This window comes from Condylura cristata, unplaced genomic scaffold (genome assembly GCF_000260355.1).
Source record: "Condylura cristata isolate star-nosed mole 26May11 unplaced genomic scaffold, ConCri1.0 scaffold00002, whole genome shotgun sequence".
Taxonomy (NCBI): domain Eukaryota; kingdom Metazoa; phylum Chordata; class Mammalia; order Eulipotyphla; family Talpidae; genus Condylura; species Condylura cristata.
Window position 1 is genome coordinate 37,137,466 of NW_004567103.1, and position 10,477 is coordinate 37,147,942.

Here is a 10,477-nt window from a genome sequence, read left to right on the forward strand (position 1 = left end):
AAAAAAAAAAAATTCTGCCTTAATTATTTCAAACCATTACTACAATAGAAACCAAAAAATTTTTAAATGTGCTCAAACATAATTTCTCTCCTACATATGGTGCACATGTCCTGGATGAATCTTCCAGGCAAGCTAAATGACACACTTGATTTTTCACTGGGCTGCAGAAACTAGGTGGAGATATTTGTTAATTTAAAGACAGAATTTAATGAAATTCATAGATAATACAGTAACTACTCATATGTATACTGCAATTGACCTGCTTTGCCATTTTTCATAAACACCACAGGACAACCCTATGAGAAACCAAGATACTGTTCCTTCAGTCTTACAGGACAAATGACTTGCACTAATTCATCTAGTAAATTAGACAGAACAGGGCTCAATTCCTGGACTCCCCAGGGCAGCTTGAAACCCACCTCTTATTTGAGCTAACTTCCACTTAGTCATACATTTACAAAGTAACAGCAGTTACTTACTTACAAATGTGCTACCTTTGCAAGTTACTTATGCGTTTTAAATCCAGTTCTTAATCTGTTAAATGGCACTGACAATCCCTACTATATAATGTAGCACTGGTTAGGAGCTTTGTTTTAAGGATGTTAAGGCAACTCCCTGAACAATCTCCATCTCCAGATGTTCTTAAAAAAAAGTATGCACTGCCTATAGCACCTAACTACTTCTAATTACCAGTTTGCCCGTTTTCGTTTTTTTTTTTTTTTTACTTAATATTAGCTTGGCTGCATAAATATTGACAAATAATCTCTATTCACAAATGAAAAAAAATAATCTATACTTGAAAACATTGCTGTTTTTAAAAATTATGTTTATTGAAGTAATGCTGATTTACAACACTGTGAATGTTTTCAGTGGATAGGTTTAGACTATCTTTAAAGGACACCATAACATATTCTTATCATGATAACAAGTGTGCACTTTTATAACCTTGCTTCTTTCGTTACTTGTGGGTTATGCTTTGTATAGGGAAATCAATAGTTTGATAATATAAGAAATCAAAGAACTGTCTGGCCATACCTACCAAAGAAAAGTCCACTTATTAAACATTCCAAAAACACACCAAGGACAGATGTAGCCACAGCAGGCTTGCATTGGTGTGGCTTATAACTCCAGAGCAGACCAACAAGCACCTGAGTATCTCTAGTATTAACTTTTTTAATATAATTTCTCTAGTTTCATTATCAAAATTAGTTCTTATTGAGGAAACTGTTTTACAATACTGTATAAGATTAGGAAGCATAGGTTCACACCTCTTCAGAGGGACATTACCACACCACAGCCACCACCAAAGCACCCATAATCCTCTACTAGAGTCCACTGGGCTCCCCATCCTCAGACTCCCTCTAAGTTTTAAATATTTTAAGCCTTGTCATTTGTAGTTTTCACTAATAACATTCGTTTTCATTTGATGATCTTTTCTTTACCTTTACAATCCAAGTAAACACTTTCATGCCAGAGAAGTCTGAAAAACAAGAATACCTGGCTAACATTCAAATACCAGATGCTATGTTCCACCAGAATCTGTTTCTTACAGACCGAGTGGAGCACACACCTCTCCAGCTAGCCAGTGGACGGTCCATATCTAAAACAGGAAACATTTCAACTTTCTGGTAGAAGAGCTAATAGCACAGATTATTACACGGTGGGAGAGGGTGAAGAAGGGGGTGATGAGAAAGCAAAAACGGTTAAAGGACTGGATGACTTAGGGGCAAATGGATATACTCACCCAGGAGCAACCATGGCTTAATAACGCCAACTTGTAAGTCCAAACTAAGGTCCTGCACATAACCACAGCCACCCCCACCGCTCGGCTCTACTTCTTCCACAACATGAATTCTGGCATCTTTCCAGGTTTCTACAATTTTCTTTCCAGTTAGCGTTGTCACCCTGGTACATTGCTTCCTGAGGTTATTCCGGGAGAACGCTTTAATTTCCTGACTAAGGGAGTGCATTACATGAGAAGTGACTAGGAACAAATACAAGCAAATCCAGCCACAGAGAAGGGCCGAACGGCTCGCTTCTACCTGGGAGCAAATACAGCGCCAGAGACACACTCCCGCCAGGTGCCTGGAGCAGCCACAGGCCGGAGACCGAGTGGAGCAGCTACACTTTCGCCAGTAATGGGGAAAGGATGTAAGGAGAGCTTTGATTGGCCTTTGAGAAACCAGCTCCGATTGGATGCTGTTCTTCCTTCCGGTCAGCCGAAAATCGGTGTTATTTTCCCACACTAAAAGGGTGCGCCAGAGGGTTTTCTTGTGGTTGCTGTTTAGAGTTGACTTTATTACCATAATGGCAAACTATAACACATGGTTGGAAAAAGGACTGATGCTTTCTGGGTGTGATTGATCGGTGACCCCGTAATAGAAACCGCGAACGATCTGAACTGACCTGGGGCTGGGGGCTGGAGATTAAGGGGGAGTCAGTCCTACTTTAGTTTGACGGCGGAATCCGTGTGCGAACCTTCCTGCCTGACTGTTTATGGACTATTCCGGAGGATCTAAAGCGGATTTTCATGTAACTTCTCGCTTGCTGGTATGCCAAAAGAAATGTTTACTAGGTTAAAAAAAAAAAAAAACCAAACAGGCAGAAAGCTTTTTTTCTTTTGTATTGCTAGTATGCCGTTCGACATGAGTTTAAAACATGCATTTTCTTCCCTCCTACATGTTTAACATCAGTAAAACTGCTCAAGAAGACTTTATGCAGTAAATATACACTCTAGACAGTATCAGAAAATGGAATATGTAAACATTCAAGTATACAAAGCAGATCAGTCGTTGAGAGATGATTCTGATTAAAAACGGATGATTTGTTTTGCAAAGCGAATTACATGATTCCTTTGGGAATTTTCCTTTCCCCTACCGAAATGTAATTTCTCATGGACTTATACACCATGTGTAAAAAAAGTGAAGGCACTGTACTTACTGAAGAATTCTCCAATACTACCTATTTAAAATTTTTCATTGTATCTTTCTGAAATAAAATTAAAATAAACCAAATTTCTGTTGAAAAGAATGAGATATCAGCTTGAACTATCAACAAAGTACTCAAATTTAAACACAACTACTGAGCACTTACTATTGCTAACTATTGTCCTTTTATGCAATTTCTAGAATATCAGTGTTATCCATCATATGCTTAATGATGCTTTACACACATTATCCCATCTGATCTTACCAAAAGCCTATTATGTATATAGTTTTATAATCATTTACATATTACAACTGAGGAAACTCAGAGAGAGGGCAAATAACAGCCTACATTTCATAGCTCATAAATTTGTAATCATAAATAAAACCTAGATTTGTTTCAAGATTTGTTTCAGTGCAGTGCCCTTCCCCAAAGATAATGATAGTTAATAAATATTTTTTGAAAATCTACTATGTGCCAGGCATTGTTATAGTCACTGGAATGTAGCAATAAATGAAAACAAAATCTCTTATTTTTCACACCCGAGTGAAGAAAGTAGATGGGCAGACAATAAATAAACAAGCATGTTAGGTCATAATTAAAAGTGCTAAAAAGAAAAATGAAGTGAACTGAAGGAAAAATATAAAGGGCAGTATGCTATTTACTATCCACTGGTGAGTGAGGACCCCCTCTTACAAAGTGAAATTTGAACAGAATCTTGAACCAGCCCTAAAGATATCTAAAGGACGAAATTTGCAGACATAATAAACAAGTGCTGAGAAAGGAGTATAAAGGTGGGAGATAGATGAGGAGGTTCAAGAAGTTTCCAGGTCATAAATGTGCCATTAGAAGGTGAGTGAAGGCAACAGTAGTTGAAGAGGTCAGAGGAAAATAGCAGAGTTTGTTTTTATTCTGAGTGAGGTAGGAAGTCACTGAATGTAACTGGGTAGAGGAGTGGTATGTCCCTTGTTGCGCAGCTTATTGTCTGGGAATGCTATTAGTTGGCTTATAACAATCCCTTAAGAGTTACCTCAGTTGCAGAGGGCTGCCTCTCTGAAGTGGAGCCTACACAGGACAGACAGACCATACCCATGACTGATTATTAAAGGAGACATATAAAGATCTGGCCATCTTAGCCCATCTGACACAACTCTGAAAAACCATCCTAGTTCTTTTTTTTAAATATTTATTTATTTATGCATACAGAACTGAGGTACAGGCCAGAGGTGTAAGGGTAGTGAGAGGATTCACCAGAAACAGAGTTGGGGGCAGAACAGGCAGATCAACAAAATACACTGCTGAGCAGCAGGTGGGTCAAGAGAGGTCTTCTGCTCCATGTGGGTCACCTCGGGGCGGGGATAGAATTCATGCCAACGTGGCTTTAGTTTCTTAGTGCTGTGCTTTAACCCGTTTCACCACCAGGGAGGGCCCCCATTCTAGTTCTATCTTGTGGTTGGCTAAATTTACAATGCGTTGTGGGGGTGGAGTGGGGAATGGGATCAAAAACGGGGGAGGTGGGGTGAGGGAAGTGCACAAGATTATGGTGATGACACACGGGTGACTTGGTGATGGGAAACCCATGGGGATTACAATTGAGATGGAAAAAAATGTACAAAATGATGTAAAAATAAACTTTTGTAAAATAAAAAAAAATAATAAAAAAATTTGCAATGGGACCTGCACAATCGCTTGACATTTCTCCAATTGCCCAGTCCTTATATAAATGTTGGTTCCAAAGGCATTATTTTTAAAAGTCCTGCTTGCTAACCACTATCTCAGTCCACTTCCAGGGAAATTCAATCTTAGAAGTGACATGATGTTATGCTTATGCTGTAAATGGATCTTCCTGCCTTCTGTGAGGAGAGGGAGCAAAACACAGGCAGAAAAATTTGTTAGGAGATTAGTATAATGGCCTAGATGGAAAGAGACAGTTGCTTGAGCTAAGATAACAGCAAAGCTAGAAGTAACATGTAGTCATTCAAGATACATATGAACATCAAGTTAAGAGAGTTTATTAATAGATTGGTGTGGGACAGATGAAAATAATTCCAAGTTTTTGGTCTAACCAAATGAAAAACAAAGCTTGCCATTTACCAACAAAAGAATGATGGGAACATGAAAAGTTTAAGAAAATGTGATGTATTAATATACCTATTTGTCAACCAAATTAAGATAACAAGTGGGCAGCTGTACATATAAATCTGGATTTCAGAAGAATCGTCTTTGTTGGAGATATAAATTTGAGGGTAATTAGTTTAAAACCATGAGACTAAATGAGTGAGGGCGGTAGCCTGATGTATGCCCTTATTTAGGGATGAGGATGATGAAGCGGATCCAGCAAAAGAAATTAATGAGAAGTTGTAGAAGTACAAGGAAGTGATGTAAAAGTATAAGTGTTTCAAGGACAGCGTCATCAGCAGTGTTATATGCTGCTGATAAGATACTATTGAGTAAGATGAATCCTGAAGGTCACTACTGGATTTAAAGCTCCTCACTGAGAACAGCTATTATGTGTCAGCAGTATACATTCTCTGATTCAATCCTCATAACAATGAGATAGGTAATGTCTACTGTATATTTTGAGGGGGACTGTGTAAGCTTTTTTTTTAATTTTACATCATTCTTCATTTTGTGCCTTTTTTCATCTCAGTTGTAGTCCCCATGGTCCTCCCATCACCAATTCACCGGTGTGCCATCACCACATTCCAGTGCACTCTTCCCACTCCAGGCCCAATGCCATGCCCCTTCTCACCCCCGTAACATGTCTCTGGTTTATAGTTGTTGATTGTTTTCATTTTTACTCTATTACATTTGTTAGTCTCTTTTTTTTTCTTTTCTACCCTGATCCCTTATGCTCCTGCTATGAGTGAAACCATCTGGTATTTTTCTTTCTCTTTCTGGGTTATTTCTCTAAGCATGATCCCTTCCGGGTCCATCCATGTTGCTGCAGAAAGCACGAGTTTATCTTTTTTGATTACTGTATTTTTTTTAAAGATTTATTTATTTATACATATAGAACTGGTGTACAGGCCAGAGGTGCGGGGGTGAGAGGATTCATCAGAGACAAAGTGGGGAGCAGAACAGACAGATGTACTGAAATACACTGTTGAGGGGAGCAGCGGGCTGGTTAGGAGAAGTCTGCCACGCCATGTGGATTAGGGGATGGAACTTGTGCTGCAGTGGCTGTGATAGTTTCATAATGCTATGCTTTAACCCATTGTGCCACCGGGAGGGCCCAATGTCTACTATATATATATATTTTTTTTAATTGAATCTTTTTTTTAAAGATTTATTTATGCATAGAGAACTTGGGTATAAGTCAGAGGTGCTGGGGCAGTGAGAGTCTTCACCAGAGACAGAGTGGGGAGCAGAACAGGCAGATCAATGAAATACACTGCTGAGGGGAGCAGCAGGTAGATCTGGAGAGGTCTGCCACACCATGTGGATAACCTCCGGGGCAGAGGATGAAACTTGCACTGAAGCAGCTGTGGCTCACTTGTAGTGCTGCGTCCTAAGCCATTGCACCACCAGGGAGGGCCTTCTACTATATTTTTATAGAGCAGAACATTCAATTTGGAACAAAAGGATCTACTCAGGGTTTGGATTTTTTGTTAGGTTCTAGTACTAATAATGGTTGAACAAAAGTCTTACTTGAAAGTCCATATGCTTTGCATCACATCATTCTATAGAGGTTGGGAAGAATTACTGGTTACACATTGACAGCTACAGTCCCTGTTCGGAATGCTGTAATAATAGGTGCTGAGTAGTATTGAATGTTAATACACTGCTTCTTAGACTTTAACTTTTCATGTTACAGAAAAGGAGCCAAGGTCAAGAGAAATAAAATGATTTGCCCAATATCACATATATGTTGACTCCTCGTCTCTTGACTCAGTGTCTAATCCTCATTCTACTACATTACAGTTTACGCATTAAACTTTATGATTTCCAAAGTAGTTTAAAGACAAAACTTCTTTTCATAAATTCATCCAGTAGAGAAGTGTTGGGGGAGAAACACTACTTTCTCAGCTTGAGTGTTGGCAAGAGAGAAAGAAAGGACAAAAGGTTATGAGACCAAGGCCAGGAGGAGAGGCAGCTTTCCACTCAGAGGGAGGTGTAGCCTTTGCTGGAACATGATTGCAAAGGATTGTCCTGGAAGAGGGGATACATCTTCACATGGGCTAAGGGATTTGAGGAAAAGAGGAAAGTGAGAAGTGAATACATCCTGATGTATATTCCCATGCCCCCAATATAATTTCTCAGATATTTTCCATGTATTATCTCACTCTAATTCTCACAAAACCTCACTTTTAGATAAAGTAGTTAAAATGCAAGAAACTGGTAAGCAGTGGATCTTGAATTTAACTTCAAGTCTATTGGATCCCAAGATCCACATTTATTCCATTCCATCACACAGACTGACATGTTATATACTAAAATTGTCTTGAGACTATATAATTTTCATTAATTCAGATATGACTTATATAGGTAAAAAAAAAACCTTTTATAATTATAAAAAATCCACTTTGCATTATAATTTTTGGCTTGAATTGAGAATCTCAATTCTGCACTTAATGGAGAAATCACAGACACAGCCTGAGAAAAATAACAAAAAATTTTAAAAGTCTAAACTCTTGTGATGATAGCACTGCTTGACATGCTATAACTTTTAAAGACTTTATTTTTAAAAGTTCAGTTAAAACAAGTTTGAGGCCCTCCCTGGTGGCGCAGCGGGTTAAAGCACTGCATTAAGAAGCTAAAGCCACTTCCGCATGAGTTCATCCCCGCCTGCCCCGGAGGAGACCACATGGCGTGGCAGACCTCTCCTGACCCGCCCGTGGCTCCCCTCAGCAGTGTACTTCGTCGATCTGCCTGTTCTGTTCCCCACTCTGTCTCTGGTGAAGCCTCTCACCGCCCCTGAGCCTCTGGCCTGTACCCCAGTTCTGTATATACAAATAAATAAATCTTTAAAAAAAAAACAAGTTTGAGCCCTCCCAGTCCAATGGCTTGTTGAAGATTCTGGGGATTTCTGTGGCACAAGGCATTTGGGGTTGCTGGGCTGCTTGAAAGGGGAGAAGAGAGATGTATGCAACCACTGAATAAGCTTCCAAAATCTGCCCACACTAGTTATCCTTTTAAAGGGGGAACTGATAACTCCCAAGCTTGTAAGTTACATCAGTGCCTGCCGGGTGATTGTGAGGCTGTAAGAACTCTCCTGGTCCCCTGCAGCATGGACAAGCTTGTTGTGGTTAGCAGAGCCAACATAAAATTTCTAATGATGCAGACAAAATTTTGAAATTCCTTGATGTCATCCATTTTACAGTAAAGACTTCAGTGGGCATTGCCAAATCCCAAGATGCTGAGGTTGGTGATGACCGAGTTTCTGATGCAGATGAAACTGCACATGGAAGGCTGTGAGTAGTTTGCAACCATAGATCATCATCTGAACATGCTGTTTTGCCACCTTGTTGGCACTTAAGATCAAAGAGATTTCTTGGACTGTAAAGAAGTAGATAAAATGGAGCACAGGAAGCTGCTAGAAAAGTGTGCTATGACTGCTCTGAATTTCAAGTTGATTTCCCAGCAAAAGGCCTCTTTGCTAAGAAGTGGCAGATGCAGTGATAATTCTTGTTGACTTGCTGCAGTTTAAAATGATTAGAATAAAGAAGGTGCAAGGTGAAGGCCTAGAGTCTCAGCTGGTAGATGGTGTCACATTCAACTTTCTCCTATACTGGATATGAAATGCAACCAAAAAGTACAATGACCAAATACTAATAAGTTATAAGAATGTTGAAGTTCCACATAGTTGGGGATTATTAGGCAATTGATGATGTTGAGTAGAACATTCTGCAATATATGAAAAGTTGTAGACATTCCATCTTTCTGGAGTGGAATGTCCCATTGAGTATGTAACTACCCAGTCCTTCACTTACAGGGACATATTCTGGGCTGGCTGAGTTACTTACTGAAGGAGAATCTGAAGAGGACAGTGATGGCCTGGTGAGACTCAATGCAGACCAGTGTGAGTGCTCTTTAAGCAGATGTGCTGGGCTTCCCAAGCCCATAAAGAGACACATATTGGAAGCTAGTGATATCATTTCTTCAATGGCTGGAGACTTAGAATTTAAAAAAAAAAAAGTTTGAATGTAAATTTACTTTATGAATATAGTGCCTCTTTTAAATTTGTTACTAAAGAATTTTGATTGTATAACAGTTTTGCTTATATTTATGGTAATATAAGTGGTAATAGAAAAAGAAGCAATTAAAAACAGGAAAGAAACATTCTGCATTTCTTTCCAAATATTATTTGCAAGTTGTGGCAATACTGAAGAATCTCACATTACCCAAAACAAATGATATCTTTGCAAAGTCTAGAGAAATAGAGCTTGGCATATAATTCAGAAATGTAGAATTCAATCTTTTGTGATACATGTTTACAAAAGAAAGTAAGCTTCCCATACTTGTCTGATTGCTTTTCATCTTTTCTACCCCCTCTATGAAAACAAACCATTCAAAATTTTGCAATTAGTAACATGTTAGATATATAGGTTGTCTTTATTACAGTCTCTGATTCAATAGGAATCACAGGAAATAAATCAAACAATAAGCACTAATGGAATATTTGCAATGAACTTCATATTCCATTAAGGGCCATGAAGGTACCCCCAAAGTGGTATTTTATTGAATTTAAAATATCATTGATTATGAGACAGACCATTATTTTATGCACCTTCAGGAAAGAAGAAATATCGCCAATTAAATAATTATAGTGATTAAGACATAATTCATTTCAAGATGAAGCACTATAAAGTCAGGCATTTTGATTTCAGGGAAGTTAATAATATTTTAAAAAGCACATTTTGAAATTGATGACAGAAGTAGAAATAGATACTGGGTTTCAAGAGCTTACAATTACTTTTGGGAGGATGAACATAAACCAAGAAAAAGTAAGTAGCAAGATAACTAAACAGTATTAGCAAAAACATAGAAGTAAAAAATAATACATGATTGTGAGAAGACTATTTCTAACTATAAGGAAATGTTCATGTCTATAGAATATAGTAGGTCTAGATTATGGTAAGCCTAAACTTTGAAAACTTGCTAGAAATATTTGTTTTTTTGGGAAGAGCAGAAGTGAAATGATAAAAATATTGCTACTATACAGATTGAAGAAAATAATCAGAGGACCAAGGAAGAAACTAAAATAATATCTATATATAAGAGATAAGGCAACTGGATTATACTGATACCCTTAGGAACTAGTAACTCAAAATATACTTTTAAATAAATAAATGAAAGATATTGGAAGGTTGAATGTAGAGAATGAAGAAAGAGACTCTTCAACAGATGACATCATATATTCTACTTAAGGGAATGTGGACACTAGTATTCTTAGGGTTATAAGTTATATTTTTCTGAAGTCTTAAGGAGTTCAATTTATTTATTTAGTGCCTACTAATTGCAAGCACTCAATACAAATCTAATGAATGAATGAACGTGTGAGTGGAAGACAAGGCATCTGAGTTGAGTTGGGTCATTGACAAAGGTGTGA

At 38.1% G+C, this 10,477-nt stretch overlaps 1 protein-coding gene across 1 annotated transcript in view; it reads right to left on the reverse strand.

Annotated features, from left to right (window-relative positions):
* DUSP19 (dual specificity phosphatase 19) overlaps positions 1 to 2,126 on the reverse strand; it is a 17,870-nt gene extending 15,744 nt beyond the window's left edge. Inside the window, exon 1 of the mRNA XM_004674847.2 lies at positions 1,745 to 2,126. Within this exon, the coding sequence (XP_004674904.1) occupies positions 1,745 to 1,970 (226 nt within the window). The 5' untranslated portion in view covers positions 1,971 to 2,126. The remainder of the gene's footprint in view (positions 1 to 1,744) is intronic.
* Between the last annotated feature and the right edge of the window lie 8,351 nt (positions 2,127 to 10,477).